The following is an 18236-nucleotide window of genomic DNA, read 5'->3' on the forward strand; positions in this document are numbered from 1 at the left end:
AATTTTGCAGAATGAGATAAAGATGTTCAGAAAAGGACGAGATAGGCTCCTCTTTCTTCTTGCATCCTATGCATTATATTCCTCCCTCAGCTCCTCTGGGCTTGTCTTTTCCTGTGTGTTTCTCTCACACACACTGCTGACTTCGAGCCATTTTGCATCCTCCCCCTTTTTAACCCTTTCCCCAAAGCAGGAGCAGAGCATGTGATTTAATTTATGTGACAACTGCGTGATGCAGCCTATTGGACCAAACATGCCGGTGTGTCAAAGCACTGCTGTGTCACGATGCTTGTAATGAATTCATGCTTCAGTTCTCCTAATAGAGAGGTGGAGTTTGATGTCTTTGAAGATAAAAGCAATACAAGCATACAAGCCATTGCAACAGACCATTTAGAGTGAAGATTGTTATTATCATTTTTGTTTTAGATGCCATTACAGTACAAAAGCACTTTAGAGGCATTGCATGCCATGTGCTCTCCCACCACTATACTGCCATTTGCTTTGCTGCTCAGCAGTGTGGGAAATGGAGTCCATCCTGGGTCATTTGCTTCCCTCTGTGCAGCTAATGATATTTCTTCATGCGTCTCTCATGTAAACCCCTGCAGGATCTGTCAATGGATTGAATTACAGAGCAGCAGTCCCAGTTGCCAGGCAACGGCGAGGGAGTCAGAGTAGCTGGGACTCCAACATCTCGGATCTGATTGGCTGTGGGGACAGCAGACTACATATATAGCCCTCCAAATATGGCATCAATCAGAAACAGGCAGGCGATGCAGGGAACAAAGATGAAAGTCTGGGTTTTGCTTTGAAGCGCGTAAATACATTATAAATAATATTAACTGTGCTTTTATCAGAACAAACAGGCAGTTTACCAGCTACAGATGATTTGTGTGAAGAAGATGCTGAGCAGGATATCTATCAGGGGACTCAAGGAGCTTAAGAGCCTGGTGGGCACATACCTGTCAGCATTACCAAGGTAGCTAATACTGACTGTTGATATCAGGGCTATGTGTGTAGAGACGCATTTCCTAACGCTAATAGTAAGCAACAGATATCTTTAAAAGGTGTTCAGTCTTTTTCAGCACTACTTTTCAGTGGAAATGTATATTTTTTGTTTCCTATACTTTCTATGCATTAACAGCAGGGATCCATTTCTCATCTCTAGCCAATAGAGTGGAAAGTATCATGTGTAATTGACCTCATGTGACTGAAAGGATAATGTGTCTGGCTGTGACCACATTCTCTCCTCCAGGCTCTCCAGAGACCAGAGCAAAGAGGTTTTATCGATTAACTGAGGACAGCTGAAGGAATGTTTGTCATCTGGAACCCAGGAAGCTGTAGATGCATGCAATCTATTTTCTTTCTTAAATACTTAGAACGTGTTTGGATGTGTGAGACATGGATAGAAGTTAAACGTGCACGCTATTTGGTGTGTCCCAATAATTGTGTAATTAAAAATAAGCAAGGAACAAATCTTTGCAATTCAACACACTTTGTTTTATCATGATTAGCATTTCCCAGATGAGTAGCTTCATTATTTGGAGTTTCACAGCAGTGTTATGAGTTGAAATCTGTCATTTCTTGCATTTCGTGCTGCCAGTCACTAGAGTGCAGTAGAGGATAGGTGAGCCTCTCAGCCCTCTGGTGTGGAATAACTCACTGCTTCATTCATTCCTCTGGGCGCTGCAGACAAAGAGGACGTGAAAGAGAAACTGTGGGTGTGAGAGAGGAAGTTGATCTGAAAACCTGAGGCTTTTTGTATAGAAACACAAAAGAACAGTGGCTGCGTGGCTATAAGACTTTCAGTGTCGGTGGTAATTAATATCTGACTATTGTGACCTAAAGCCTACAGTTTTTGTTGAAGAAGACGTTTTCAACTTTTATTTTAGAATGACTGACATGAAAGATGGGCAATGCGATAACGTAAAGCTGCACACAATGCAGATGGACTACATGTCATGAATGTCTAAAATGGGACAGAAACATATATAATTATTTGAATCTGTTTCACTAAAGATGGCATAATCTGCTGTATCTGTGGAGCATCAGTGAAACATCTACCCGTGGGCCCTCAGCCCACTCTCAGCTCTGCCTTTGTGTCTCTGCCTGCTAGTCTGAAGCTCTGAGGGGGTTAACAGGACATGGAGACAGTTGGGCCGCACCCACTGAGCTGATTTGAATAACGCCGGCATTTGGCGCGAGGCTCAGAGGAGTCAGCCTTTCTTCATACCGGCTGTGACACCACTCCCCTCCCTTCCCCTCCCTGTGCGCCCTGGAGTGGCGGGAAATGCTGGAGAGAAAGAGACACAGAAAAGGGAGAGAAAGAGCTGCACCAGCTTGGACTCTGAGCTTTTGCACACCTACTCCTGTACCTGCAGTCACTGTGTTGCCCTGGAAACGTGTCAGATACAAAATGTACCTTGGAGAAGGGACAGAGAGGCAGAAATGGGGAAGAAAAAGCAACACGCCTCCTCTCTGTTTTGGCGCGAGACGGACAGAGAGATAATGCTCTCTCAGTGGTAGACTGTGGGTGGAGACAAAAGCAGGCATGAGTGGAGCAGGCCAGAACAAAGAGGGTAACAGCCTGGACGACCCACCACCCCCCACCCTACCCCACCTCTTATCCGGCCCCACCCCCCCAGCACACAGCCTGGAGGCTTCAGGCAAGGCTGATGACTATTATAACCTTAATCAGCCCTTCAAAGCGACCACTCAGGCATGTTTGCCACCAGATTCTTTGTTCTAACTGGGGTTCTTCTTAGTTTTGGTTTGAACCTCTCCACATTTTACAAGCATAAAACCCACAGCCACACACACACACACACGTGCTGTTATCACACACCAGTAAAGGCCTTCTTCCTTTCCTTGCTGAGATGCTGAGATAAGACGTGGCAATCATTCACCGCCAAAGTAAAGGACGCGCATGAAGGTCATTCTCAGAAGTGGCATCACAGTCCATTAACAGCACGCACACCGCACTCAGGCGACATTATTGGATTTCTTGTCGTGTTGGCTTTCAGAGAGGCAACAGTCTTGATTCGCTCCGCTCTCCTCGGCCTGTAGTGTAAAGTAAGTGGCTAGCAGCTGACTAAGCACCAGCATCATCTGGCAAAATTCACCCATCAGAGAACAAAAAAGAGCAGAGCAGTGGTTCCTCTGACTTCCTGTCTCCAATGGGTTCAACACAAAAACAGGAAGTCTGTGCTGCCTGTGTGTTTCCTAGGCCTTATAACAGAGCCTGTCTCTCAAAGTTTCTCACACACACAGGCCGGTCGCGGCGGAGAGGAAAGCAGGGCACTGATTATTACATAAGCTCCACTGTGGTGGTCACCCAGGCCCTGACGACAACAGCAGTCACATTCAGATGTGGGCTGAAAAGGGGGAATTGTAACCATGCAGGACAAACAGAGGCATCTATACACTATACATTCAGCATCTGATAAGAGACAGGAAGAGATAACGCTTATGGCACACACTGCGTGGTTGTGTGTATGTGTGTGTGAGTGAGTGTGGATCTGCATGTTAGCATTTGAATGTAAATTGATGCAAATACTCCCAAAATATACACTCTCACGCTGCAGTAATAGGTCAATAAATTGGGTTTTGATGTGTGTGTGTGTGTGTGATGTGGGGGTGCTGATCACTGAAGGCCTGACTGAGGGGGAGACAAAGGAACACAGGCACTAGAGGGGGGTTGTAGAGGTGGTGGGGCAACTAAGGTCTGCAGGGGGTAAAAGGGGACCGGGGGAGGGGTAAAGCCCTTCTCTGAGTAGCTTGGGGGGGCAGAAGGAGGAGGGGGTTGTGGTGATAGCACTCAATGGGGCTACATTCAAAAGATGCAGTAAGTGTCCCAACTTCAACTGAAGCAACCTTACACCGCAGGGCCAAACAATGGAACATCTGCTCGCTGACAAAGGCAGCAGTTTGCCGTGAGAGCAGCACTGTTTCTGATTTAAACTGCTTCTCTGCTAATGAAACCCCCAACAGTGGCAACAGGTTTCAACATATTTCATAGATACTTGGCACCAGTTTACTTCCTCAGTTATGTCTTGCCTGATTGCTTCACTTTAGCATAAAATATGCACTATAAATGTGCTTTTTGATTTTTGGGGAAGCTGATTTCATTCGAAAGCAGTTTGGGAACAGCCAAACTCTACATCAAATAGCGTATGTCTAGTGCTGATCTAGTTTTTGGAGAACCCAAGTTATGTGTGGGTGCATACAAACATCCTGGTTTCAGAAACCTGCACAGGCCCCTATTCCAGTTTTGAGAACAGTAAATATGGTGGCTGTGGCACTCTTATAGTAACTGTTGTATAAAAAGTAAAACAAAAAATACACTGAAAACCTGCATTAAGTAATATTTTTCGGTCATTTGGGGTGCAGTGCCATACGCTGTAAATGCAGCACTGACATATATGATATGAAGTTAACATGGCAAACCTTTTTTTTTCCATCTACATATCAAACAGACGTGTAGAAACATTGTAAATCTCAGGTTGTGTTTTTGTCTACCTGATGAGTGTGAGACCAATATTCACGCTCCTTTTAGCTCTGTTTTGGTCTCCACGAACTCCTGGAGGGAAATATCTGGTTCTTTGTCTGTTTAATGCCCCAGTATGTTTGCCAGCTACTTGTTCACTTTTTCTGTGGGTTGATGCTGGACAGGTAGCACACAGGGGGTGTATATAGGGTTTCTTCACTCAACAGAACAGCCTGCTACATCTGGAAACAGCACTGATGAGAGCGGTGAGAGTGAACCAAAGCGATGAGTTGAAAGTGACGCCCTTAACATTATACACAATCGTCTGATCAACTGTTAGTGATAAAGACGCCCAGCTCAACAGAGAGATGGAGCGAGTCCAGGAGTCCATTATCCCAAGGGGGTACGTCCTCACCTGCTAAGGTTACTCTGTTAGAATAGAAATAACAAACAATGGGCCAATGAGTCGAAAACTATGTCTGCACAGAGCCAGACAGTCAGAAACTGGGCAATGAATCATGTCCACAGGCATATCATGTTTCACATCACATCCCCAATACGATAAAAACCACTATGCTCATTGAGAGCATACTGCCAGCTTTTGTGACTCATTCACCAGCCATCTCACCCACTCTCACCCATTCAGTGTGTGTGTGTGTGTGTGTGTGATGGGAGGGGTGGTGGTGAGGTGGGGGTTGCCAGGGTGAGGGTAGCACAGCGGTTGTCACTGTTGAGCACCCCCTCCTCCTGCTTATCCATTAACCAGCACCATGGTTACATCACCGCAGCTAAAGCTCCCTGCCACATCTCCAGAGAGCAAAGACCCTGTAGTACTAGATACTCATGTTTGTTTTTTAGACTCTTACATACAATTCATATGGCAATGTTTTTCTTTCTTGTCTCCCTTTCTAGTTGTCTTCTGCTTTAACATCATCTCCTCCACAGTGTTGGCTGTGCATGTGTTTATTTACCTATTAACTGTTGGACTGTCCATCCTCCAGCGGGATTATGTCATAAACCCAGGTCAGGGAGTTTAGCAAGAGCCACTGACAACTCACGCAGTGTGATGGTTTTAAGACCTTTTGATGGGTTCATTATAATCAGAGCTGTAGTGTGTCTGGGCCCAGATGGCACCAGTGTTTACACTAACGGGATTAGGATTAGCTCCAGATTAGACAGGCGAGTTGAAAGGCCTGCTCCGCTGACACAACATGGCTGCCTGGCCCCACTCTAACCCTCCCAAATTTATCTCAGATACTACTAACCCACAACAGACAAGATAGCTGCCAGCTGAGGAGAGTAAAGAAGGCGCAACTGCAAAAAACTCTTTTGTGGTGGACAACAGGTGCAGCACTGGAACGCCTGACTCCTTGTGTGATTATTTGGTTTTAAAGCAGATCAATTTGTTGGACTGGTTGAGATTTAAAGCAAAACACTGCTTTCACACCAGTCACCAGATGTATCCAGAAAGAGAGAAGAACATATACAGCCTGTTCCAACTGAATCATCACTGTTATGTAACACTGGCCATAGGATGGGGAGGGTGAGCAACACAGAGAGAGAGAGAGAGAGAGAAACTGAGCTTAGACTGACCTAGATCAGCAAATGGTGGAGATAAGTACCTGAGGGGAGGGCAGGAGTCAGAACGCTCTTTCTGAGGGGGACTGTCAGGGGGGGACGGGGTGAAGAGACAAAGATAGGGAAACAAGGAGACGGCAGCAAAGATGGAGAGAAACAGGAAAACAGGCAGTGAAAGAATGTGAGATTTTGCTTGTCAGCATATCTGTGTGGTTTTCAGTGTCAGGCTCACATCTTCATTAGGACCAGATGGACAGTAGCTGCCACAGCCCCGGCTGAGTTCCAGTGACACAACCAGGCTGGAATGTGGGTCAGTAGGCAGAGAGATGGAGCACCGCAACCAGGACTGCAAGCATTCCCGTGTGTGTGTGTGTGTCCCCTCACAAACACATGCGTGTATCTGTGTGTATTCCCGCTTGTGGTTTCCCCGTCTTCCTTGACCGTCAGTCACTTAAAAAAAAAAAACAGAATAAAAGGAAGGGTGTGTGTTGAGTGTTGAGTAAGAAGGGGATGACAGAGTATCTACTTCTCCTCTCAGTGACAATAATTCCCTACCAAGCTTTCTCATGAGTTATTATTCAACTGCACTACAGCTGATTCTCACACAGGAGATCATGAAGTTATCCTAAGATGATGATATTTCTCTTCCGCCTGTATTCTGTGCCCTATATTCACATGTAGGTCAGAGATAAGCAGCCAGTTCAACCATGCTCTTAGAATCACACACCAGCGCAGTGGGCTTATGGTCCGTTTCCTCCTCTGCCCCACTGTGTAAACACGCAATGTATACACGCCATACAAACCAGGCCAGTCAGAACACAAGCAGTTAACATGGTGGAAATATTGCTCAATGTGTCTGTGTTTTTTTTTTTCTCTCTTTAAAAGTGCAGAAGTAAGGGATTCATCTCAGCGACAGCTAGGAAGATATCATCAGTTACGAAAGTTTATCCACCCACTTTCCAGGAACACAGACTCACTTTATATAGTAAACTGCTCAGTTAAAGGTTTGTGAAGGTATGTTGCAGTTTATTGCACTCACACATTCTCGATGGTGGATTATCACCCAGAAGTGCCAGAGCAACAAGTATAACAGGTAGAGCTTCTTGCCAATCAGCTCAGACATGCTCATCTGCTTTTCTGCCAATGTTTACGGGCTGAGCCATTGTGCGTTGGTGACGTAATTATAAGCCAAAGGTGACAGATGCAAAAAAAAGTATATATATATTTATCCTATACTAGGAATGTGTTGCTTATCACATAACTATGTGTACAAAATGAATAAGGGAGAGCATTCACACACCAGTGTGTAATTTCTGAAGGTGTCTGGGTAGTTTGAGCCTCCCAGAAAACTTTCCCCGCTTATCTCGCCCAGTTGCACAGCTCTGATCCGCTCTGTTAATCACATTTTCAGTAAATCACACAATTAGTCTATTAATCATGCAAGCCAACTTTTCAATCAAAGGACTTCCCAGGCAGCAATATGTGCTAATGCTGCGCGCTTTACTGCGTCCTGATAACGTTTACCTGTTTGGTCTCATTCTAACACGTAGCTGCACTGTAAATGCCATCACATCTTTCCTTAATGCACATGCTCATAAGGAAAAGGACAGATTTATGAGATTACTTTTTACATATGTGTGTGTGAGGGGGATGCATAAATCACAGAGAGGCTGATCTCCACCCAGCCAGATCATCGATTCTCCACAGTCCCACCCTGATCGCACACATCGCACACTTCTATCTGACCACCAGTAAGGCTGTCACATGCTGTCCTGTCCATATGATGACACAGCCTCTCCTCTTACACACACATTATATTTAGTATGGGGGCAGCAACAGGTTGCAGCTGTTTGGGGCTAAAAGACTCTTTTTGTTTTTTTATTGCGGAAACTAAATGTAGCCGGCAGATGTGAAAGAGTTGAAACACATGCGCTCTGAAAGGAGACAGCCACAGTTTGGCCATGTGTGTGAAAGTGATCACACATGAACTTCAGACGTTGCTCAGTGTTGTGGGCGTTGCTTGAACTTGAGAGCAGAAAATCTAGTCTGGCGAGTTAACCGTCAGAGCAGAGCAGAGCATCCCACAGGAAAAAGAGATCCTTGTAGGCTGCTTCATTATTTCATTCAGGAAAAAGCCTGTTATTTTGAAACCCTCGAGCGCTGGTGTTTATTCTCAACATCAGCACACTTGAACCTCTTACCAATTTTGATATTTTTATTTTCTAACTACAACTGAATAATTACAATTAATGCTGAGACAGAACTGATCTTTAAAGAAGTTGCTGGTTTAACTCAAATGTATGTTGGGCATTTTCAAAACAAACACCAGCAATATTCTTATTTAGACACCGTTGACTAAACACTTTGCATGTAGGAGTTGGATAGCTGCATTATCCTGAACTGAACCGCGCTAATGGAGAAAGCCTTTGAACCTTGACTCCATTATTAAGTTAATTATTGATTTCCCGCTCTTGGGCGCCATTACTTCTGATACATTTCATGATCACAGAGTAACAGGAAACATATCACACAGGTTACTCCTATCTGGCCCATCTAATTTCTGCTTTCACTTCCTGATGTAGAGTAAAGTACAAACGGCAACTGCTGTATACTGTGACTAGACTTCATAATAACTTCACTCTTTGTATTATCTGATATGTTGGTTGACTTGTTTCAGCTTTCTAAGGAAATGTGAGGGGCACAAAGCGCTAAGTTCCTCAAAAATATCACAGAGATTTTCTGTGCCATAGCAAAGTCAATATGAAGAGTTTCTATCATCCATTGTGTATAGATGGAGTCATTTAACTCCCTAAACGGAGCCTCCTGTGACCAAATGCTGATTTTGTAAAGGAAATATTCAGCTGTGCCAGAAAATGGTGCCCTCAGGACTGAAAATGGAGCCCAGAGAGTGAAAACAGGCAGGTGAAACACCAACCAATCCCAGCCATAACAAAGGCCGGTGAGGTGTGAGACGGTTGGAGTTCAGGGTGTGCCTGGCTCGTCTGTCACGCTGCACTTGAACGTAATGGTCGCTTTGAGTTTATTACACAAATGACTGACAAACAAAGGTCATCCAGGCCGGCAGAGAGGTCTGTAACAGAGCAGCAGCATCATGCAGGCACACAGGTTCTCATGTAAGGAATTATAGGTGCAGGATGTTGCTACATGTTTAGCTTTTTTAGTTTTATACAGAATGAATTCCAGAAAGGAAGCAGGGAGAGAGCTTGTTGCCCTGCTCAGAGTCTGACCCAGTGCGAGGATGCTCTCCAGTTTTCAGTCCATTAATTCTGTTACCCTGCACCCACCCTAAATATAGGACAGGATGTGCACACAGCTGCCTTCCACAGTGTATGTCAGTGTAAGGATGCAACCCACCACAGAGTTATAACTGAAGAAAGGAGACCTGCATCTCTCCATTGCCCAGTTCCAGGTTACTGTTGAACATTGATCTGCTGATAAACACAACTGTTCATCTATCAAATATCTTTTTTTTAAAAACTAAATGAAATCTATTTGCACTGGACTCCTTTGTAGTAGCTCTTTGGGGGACAGCAGCTGTGTGTACAGAGTCTGACTAGCACATGACGCCCACCAATTACATGGACCGTAAAGCAATAGAGTATACAACAAAGGGTAATAAAAGGCATGTCACATAACATATACAAGCCTTATCAAAGGGGAAAAGAAGGCAGTGTCATTCACTAATGTGGAAATCACTGAGACATTTTCACTTTCTCCAATTATGGGCCATTTTACAGCCACTTAAATGAAGCAGCGCTGCTCTCCGGCTGCTTACCTGCATGGATAGCTGCACTGGATCCCAGCAGCACTTCACACAACCCCTCTCTCCAAACCACTGGGACTGCTCTAGATACCGATTTCATGTGTGTGTGAGTGTAACCTAGTTCAGAGCACATCAGGTGCCCAGCATGCAGCAGCCACTGCAGAGGGGAGGATCCACAACAGTATCACACACACAATCTTCAAGGGCACTTCTCAAGGACGAGCTCGGTGTAACCTCCTGTAGACCAGCAGCTGGTGTCGTTTGTACGAGGGATGCAGCAGAGTGACACGGAGGAGAGAAATCAAGCAGTTTTGTTTTACGATCTGCACGCATTTACAGCTGACTTGTGTGTGTATTCGGGGGGGGGGGTGTAGTGGGTTGTATTTCTGGAGAGCCACTACTACAGCAGCATGTGGTGGATTTCATCCATGTCTTCAGTGTAAGGAATTGCAAATCCTTTTGATCTGTTAACTTCTACCTCAGATATTGGGTATTTGGGTTACAGAGAGAAGCTTTGGGTGCAATTCTAAAATGAGCTTGATAGCAAGGTCAAATTATTTGGTAATATTTGTATTGTAACTATATAAAATGGTGGAATATTTAATCCAAAAAAAAAAGACTTCACATTTGTATGCAAATATTGTATAAAAATTTAATGTTGCCGTTGATGTTAGCATGCTTTAAAAATCAACCAAAATCAGGAGAAGCATTGAAATCACAAAGTGACGTGTGAATATAAAGTACAGCAGTGCTACTTATTCATTTTTTGCCCATTTTTCATATTTTCTTACCAAAATAGAGATTCCTCGATGCCTGGTGGCACGTCATAAAGAGGAGCAAAGCTCACTGACAACTCTTGATTTTGTCTCCTTCAGAGGGAGCGATAAGCTATTATTTACAGAACAATTTGTACATTAGTCACACAATCCAAACAAACCAGGAACTGACTCACATTCACTCATATGTACACAGAAAGGCATTCACACTTCACTCCATTATAAGTGTGCAATGATGAAATGAAGACATCTTAAAACAACTTCCACAAACGTTCTGAAGGCTACGCATAGTCACTATCACACTGGTAAACTATTAACAAGTTCTCAATTCCCATCACAGCACACCAGGAAATATCTTAGTCATAGCTATAAAATCAATTCCATTACCCCTGTTCATAACTAAAGACACTGTGCAAAGAAAAAAAAAAACACACAGCACACCAACTCCTCCTCCCCGTGTCCGGTTCATCGGGCAGCACAGTCAATTCATAGGAAGCTCACAGCAGTATGAACATATTCCAAACAAAATTCACAGCTATTTACACGAGGCATGTTATCATATAAAAACGGTAGCTTTTAAAAAGTGACAGGTAACTTGAGAGCAAAGTTCCTGGCTGTGAATGAGGCAGTTTTATTTCAAAAGCACGCTTGTTTGTGTCTCAAGAGCGCTTCAGTTCAGATAATTTGCGGAGGAGCTGCTGTTGTCTGGCTTTGAGTCGCTTCCTCTCCTGGAGCTGACGCTTCTCCTTGGCGTGCAGCTCCACCAGGTACTCTGTGGCATGGGTCAGGATGGCCACCTTCGGGGTCTTGGCCGACTCCAGGCCAGGGATCTGATCCCGCAGGGCGAGGAAGCGGGACCGGAGGTCGTTCCTCCTCTTCCTCTCAAGGAAATTGTGGTTCCGCCTGCGGTCAGTGTCCTCTGCATCCGAGCTTTGGGGAGTCTCTGAGGGGGAGGCGGGCTGGGAGGCACGAGCAGAGGAGCCTGCGTGCTGACTGGATGCTGTGCAGGTACGCTTGCTTTGAGGTTCGCCCTCATACTCCTCCTCCTCCTCATCATCATCTTCCTCCTCCTCCTCATCATCCTCCTCAGGTTCTGGCTCACTGTCCGGAGAGCGGGCAGCGTAGTTGTGCTGCTGCCGGTGGACAGACATGTGGAAGCGTTTGGGGCAGGGGTCGGCCCGGACCGTGATGGTCACTGGTTTTCTGACATTCACCAGCCGCATCCGGTTCTGCTTGCTCTCCACGGTGACCACATCGATTTCCTCCTCATCATCATCATCTGTGATCACATGAGGAAACAACTCATCAAAACACATTGGAAAAAAAAGGTGCCATGGAAAGTACCATGTTTCATTGCCACCCTTAGCAAAACACTACTTATATTCCTGCATAAGAAAAGCAGAGTGAGGCTGAATCAAAATCTAGCTAAAGTGACTATAAGGAGGTGCTTTCCTCAGCCAAGCATGCAAACCAGCACTCCAGGAGCTGCAGCGTTAATAGCAGTGGTCATTCAGGCCAAAGCTTGCAGGAATTCAGGCTTTTGTCATTGAGCACTGAGCATTCATCAACTATTTAAATGAGGAGATCTGCTGGCAGGGGGCATTCCCTAATTTGGGAAATGTGAAAGAGTAACTCTCATGGTCTGTCTGTGTGTGTGCGTGTGTGTGTAGCAGCAATAAATCATCCGGACCCGGTCACCCCGCCCCTCTACCGCACTCTGATTGTAATGCAGAGCCAGTGGCAGATATTGAAAAGGGGGGAAATTCAAGGAAATGCGACGGGGGCGCGGTTTTTAAACATGGCATGGGTATTTTGAGCAAGCATGTGGCGCATTGTCAAAGTGAGAGTAAAAATCCGGCTTTAAGGTGACTGGCTGTTGTACTTGATAACCCCTCTGCACCACAGACCACAGTTATGCAACAGCAGCCCAGCTTTCCAAATTACGCATTGTTAGAGGGCAATATAATCCTGAGGCTGAGGCAGGGTGGGGCAATTTAGAGCATGGCTGCTTCCTTACCAGAGGAATCAGAGCGAGACTCGGAGCCAGACGACGCCGGCTTCCTGCAGCTGCTTGCCGCGAAAGTGAAAACCGCCGCGGGGTCGACGCAGTCTGTCGCCGAGGCGGCGAGCGGACCACCCGGAGAGACGCACTGCGCTTTGCTCGGTGCTCTCACGGAGATCTGTGCCACCGGGGAGACGCCGGTCTGCGCCGCAGCTGACACTCTCCCGTTGACCTTCTCCAGCTGCTTACTGGCAGAGAAACTACTCCACATGCAGTCCTGGATGATGATGGAGCTGAGGTTGCCCAACAGCCCCTCCGTGTCGGGGATGAACTGCCCCTCGCACTCCTCGTCCTGACCCAGGACTTTGGACAGCCAGCTGAGTTTGTCTCCCGGCGAGAGCTGCGGCGCGCCTCCGCTCAGAGTCCGGGTGGGAGACATGGGAGGGGTGGGCAGCAGCTCGAACTTTTTCCATATGTCCTCGCTCGGTGCGGTCGACTTGTAAAAATCCTCCTCTGTGTCGAAATCATCGAAAAAATAGTGCTGGTAACAGTCGAACTCCATGTTTCCAGTTAATAAAATCCTCGAGAGTTTGTTCCCAGAAATGATCTAATGACACCAGTGGCCTCTGAAGAACGTCCTGCACAACCTGGGGGGAAATATCACAGTGATTAGCAGTGATCTCTTTAAAGTACTTTTCCATCAGATGCACGATCACATTTCACGCGGCCATCTAATGGGCTATTAGGATATCACGTCCCTCTATCAGCCTACTTTCCACAAATGGGACCACATTAATAATTGATTGCGTCTTGAGGATCCTCCCTTTGCAGTGATGGACTCACAGCTGTCCGGCCACACAAGGTTATTGCATAATCTGTATAATATGCGTCCACTGCGATTCACTGTTCACAAGTTTTTTTTAGAGGACAGGAGAGACTATCCTGCGTAAAAGTACCAGCCTTTATGAGGCTGCGTTTCCTGAAATGTAGGCAGCGCTTTGTTCCACTGGGCGGTCATGTAAACCGGTGAAAAGTGCTTCACGGTCCCAGAGTGGGTTCACGGCCGCGGCCAGCCCTCTATTTCCTCATCAGAAACTTTCACAGGCAGACACTGGGATAAAAAAAAAAAAAACTACTCACCGGCTCTCCGCGCAAAAACCCAAAGCCAGATTCAGGGCATTGAAAATCTCGTCGGCGGCCAAAGAGCAAAGAGTCCACGGTGCGCGCAGATCAGACGGATAAAAGCCGCCCGAGGAGTCGCTGGATCCAAAAGATGAGGTGTCTCGATGCAGGATGTACTTTTGTTTTAGTTTAAGTTATAAAAAAAAGAAACGGAGATGGGGCTCATACAGCAGGCACAAGGTCCGCCCCAACATGTGTAATAGAAAACCACACAGTGCGTTTTTCGCGCCAGTAAGATATCCTGTTATAAGGCGATAAAAAAAAGTGCAGGGAGGAGCCTCGGAAATATCTGCAGCGGTAGATCCGGGTAAGCCCCTCCATTTACATCAGGGGAGGGAGGGAGGGAGGGAGGCGACCGGCCCCGCCCAGTCTGCAACTCCAATTATGGTCACAATAACTGACTTATTTCATCATCAGTATTTGTTTTTGTTTGGAGTTGTAAAAGTAGAAAAATATGTTTCATGTTACATTCCTCTCCTTGTGTAGTTACGACTTTATACACAAGAATCAATTCAATATTCACTTCATTAAAGAATTGATTAAATTATCAAATGATTACAGGTTAAGTATAGCCATTCAGACTGAACCTTTCATCAGTATATGTTAGTTACACTTTTCTCTGACACTTCCTATCAAATAATTGATTTATTGAGAAAACAATCAACCACGGGGCATTTTTCTGCACAATGAGTTATTTTTCTTGTACTTTCAGTACACGTTGCTGACAATACCTCAGTGCTTTCACTTAAGAACAATGCAGGACTTCTACTTGTCATGATGTACTTCTACGTGATTCTATTGCTGCCTTCGCTCCAGCTAAGGATTCATCTTTCACCCCTGCATCCCAGCAGAGTTAACACCGTACCACACATTGCACTAATGAAATACTACTAAATGTCCAGTATGACGTCTTCACTGCCGTCCGTGCATTGAGGAGCAAGTCTGTGATCCTCGTCCTGAGGTAAAGCTGACACGTCTTAACCTTGATAGTAAATCTTAGTTTTAAGATGATCCTCTTTTCCTTAATCCTGTTAAAATCAGCAGACCTCAGGGGTCTATATAAGGTGCAAAACCTCCTTTTTCTAACAGCTGTAAAAAAGGCTTGTCTCTGTTGATTCAAGGTGTTTCTGGCAAAATGTTTACATTGTCTGTGTTAATCCAGGTATTTTTTTAATCAGTCAATTATTACTGATAACCAACTGCAGGCACATCAGTTGGAGAGGCATGCCGAGCAGCTGAAGAGCATTTCCATTGACTTGTAACGGGGTGAAAAGTTGTTGATTTGCAGCATCAAGTCTAATTTGTATCAGAAAAGATGGGAATTCAATGCAGATGGTCCTTCACTCCCATGTCCACGATCTTGTCACACAGTACATACAGGAGCTTAGAGGTCTTTTCAGTTCAAAGCTTCAAAACACATCCACAGCGCAGGGCGGGGCGCATCTTTGAATGACCTGCATTTTAGCACAAAAGAGCACACAAGAAGTCGAGAATCAGCGTCCAAGGCATCTGCAGATGGCGGTGAAGTGACTAATCTTCTTCACCGTGACAGAAAGCCTCCTCAGCAGCAAACATGTTAATGTCTTAAGCAAACACTGCTATAGTTGGTCTTAAATTCTTGTTTACAGGCCACAATACCAGCCCTGCCAGAGGAGAATAAGACCACCCATGTGCATTGGATGACCCGAAGCATTCAATTATTTTAGCACTAACCATGATTTCACCATATTGACCAAGGTGATGATTAAGTGGACACCAGATTTGTCTGTATGTCGAGTGGCGTGGCGTATGTTGAGCTTTACGCTCACTGACGAGCAAAAGGTCAAAGTTGACCAACGTCTCGTGACCAGACTACGCCAGGTCAGAATCACACAACACTCGTGGCCTTTGGCTGCCTCCGTCCTAACATATTGATCAGTTTGGTCCATAGCGTGCACATCTTTAATTAAGCATCTCAGTGGGCAAGACAGAACCCTCCAGTGTCTCTGGTCCCGTCCAAGCTAATGACACAGATTAGTGACAGACAGCTGTTGTCAACAACCGCCCCCCTGATTGTGTGGCCTCTTCACGTGTGGTATATGGTTAAAGAGTACTAAAGCGAGGCCAATCAAAATCACACCAGGGACAGACAGAGAGGTTTGTCACAGCTCTGGTGGTTTAAGACCTGACATGACAAAACTTCAGCTTACTGACTTAGAACAACTTGATATCTGTCCCAAGGCCAAAAAAACAAAAAATATCTGTTTTGGTGCAGAGGACAAGCCTCCATTTTTCTAACATCTCCACGCTGGTGTAAAAGTAGAGATTTAAAGATCACTCGCAGAAACAGCTGGTAACAAAACAATCTCACTGCAAGGTCCATAAAGTAGCTGTTGAGGAGCTTTTGACCACTTTGGAAGATTTCTCTGAGCAGACTCGAAATTCTCTTTTAAACTTAAACTTGAAACACAGAGTTTTAGACTTGGATCTGATTTAGGACACATCAGCCTTGACTCATACTTAGTTTGTCGTACCTCTGGCCAGGTCACCCATGTTATATTCTATGCTGCAGAAACAGCTGTGGTCATTTTCCACAGATGGTTTTAGGTCTGATAACCTGTAACTCTGTGAGCACAGAGTGAGTGCACAAGTATATTATTTCTAAATATATTGTTTTTACTTTAGTTTAGATAGTTTGGGAATGAATTATGCATCTTTTTGGACATTTTCTCCACTCTTTTGTAATTATGTCTGCTGTTATAATAATGCTGCCCTCTTGGCCACATGAGACTTCTTCCTGGTTAACTAAAGGAAAGTGAAAAATACTACTGCATGCAAAAACTTCCGATATTAGTTTCAATTTGATTAAGTTATGTTCTGACTCTAAACCAAGCTGAACATTTTCAAAAAGAGATATTTTTCAGCTGAGATGGAGTTCTTTCGCCCACAGAGCAGTGATCATTGCCTGTAGATCGTGTAACTTCACATCCCATAATTACAAAGTGGACCAACCCTCAATCTGCTATGTTGGGAGTATTTCGCCCTGCCAAAGAGAAGAAAGAAAAAAAAACTTTGCTCCCATAAAATTCAGATGAGGCACTCCTCCTCCTCCCTCTCTTCTCTTGTGTTCCTTCATTAAAACATGGAGATCTTTTTCGCAGTAGAGGCATTGTTGGGGTAACAATACTTAACACCAACAATAGCCAGCTCCCCAAGTCATCTCCCAGCTTAACTTCAAGTACCCACCATTGTGCTTTATTGTTATAGTAGCATATGTGTGAGGATGGTTGAAAAGGGGTGTGGGGGGTCGGGGGTCGGGGTCCACCTCAGCACAGTCCTCATGTAGTCTGAACGACCACTCAGCCGCCTGCAGAATATCTGACACAATGTGGTGCAGGAATTTGGATGGTTTCTTTTGCCGGGACTGTCTGTGGAATTGTCTTCACGTGATATACAAGGGGGCATCCTCGTTTTCCCCACGACCCCCATGACACTGGGACCCCCCTGACCCTCACCTCTGACCTTCCCCTACCATCTAATAAAAAATATCTGTAGCAGATTTAGAAGTGGGACCAGTCACTCGGAACCCGGAGAAAGGACATGCAGATGAGAGAGACAACATAAATAATTCACACAAGTGTTATTGCTCCCCAGGGATGTAAAACACCATTTCTGACAATTGCCCCACCTCAAATACCATCAGAGTGTGATCAGCAGGGGGCCAGCTTTACCTGCTAACAGCTTTCACATACCAAAGATCTATATCTGGTAGTGCATTAGATCAAGCTTTTACTGTTGATGTTAGCACTTGTCTCATCATTTCCCCTTCAGCTTCAAGTGCTGCCTCACAGAAAACATCATTACAGTCCTGGTTCCTGACCTGACTTTGGCATCAAATTATAAAGTACGGCTGTTAATATTATTCCAATGGCAACTATATGTCTGAGTCTATGATTAATAAAGGACATAAATATATTGGTTTGTTGATAAAGGTGTAAAATGAAGGCAACATGATTCCACTGCACCTCAAAGCAAACTGAGAATAAAATGTTGGGGGACATACATTATACAAGCTAAAAGAACGTAGTACAAAGTACTTCATCTGAGGTACTAACATGATCTTTAAAGGTTGAAGAGCCACATCCCAGAGATCAACGACTGTCTCACTGCAGCACATGTGACTGGGTTAGGCTGCCACCTGGTGTTTTCTACCTGTAAATAACTCATTTAAGGAGCGGCCTTCTTATTGTGGAGTGGTCCCCTGGTGGAGGTGGTGCTCAGATTCTTTACTTGGGTAAAAATATAATTACTTGATTGTAAAAATGCTGTTTTTAAAAATGTATTTTCTTAATTCTATTTAACCGATTTTAAACCAGGTTAGTCCCACTGAGATCAATGATCTCTTTTAAAAGGGAGACCTGTTCAAGATAGTAACGTAAAAAAGTTCCACACAAA

General features: G+C 44.9%; 1 protein-coding gene across 1 annotated transcript; it reads right to left on the reverse strand.

Moving 5' to 3' along the window:
• Positions 1–10480: 10480 nt before the first annotated feature.
• mycla (MYCL proto-oncogene, bHLH transcription factor a) lies at positions 10481–14004 on the reverse strand. Its single transcript, XM_070843008.1, has 3 exons — positions 13761–14004; positions 12636–13267; positions 10481–11897 (listed from the first exon to the last, which is right to left on the reverse strand). The coding sequence occupies exons 2-3, from the start codon at positions 13180–13182 to the stop codon at positions 11278–11280; spliced, it is 1167 nt and encodes a 388-aa protein (XP_070699109.1). The 5' UTR covers positions 13183–13267; positions 13761–14004; the 3' UTR covers positions 10481–11277.
• Positions 14005–18236: the final 4232 nt, after the last annotated feature.

Source organism: Pempheris klunzingeri, chromosome 13 (assembly GCF_042242105.1).
Source record: "Pempheris klunzingeri isolate RE-2024b chromosome 13, fPemKlu1.hap1, whole genome shotgun sequence".
In the NCBI taxonomy this organism is placed as follows: Eukaryota; Metazoa; Chordata; class Actinopteri; order Acropomatiformes; family Pempheridae; genus Pempheris; species Pempheris klunzingeri.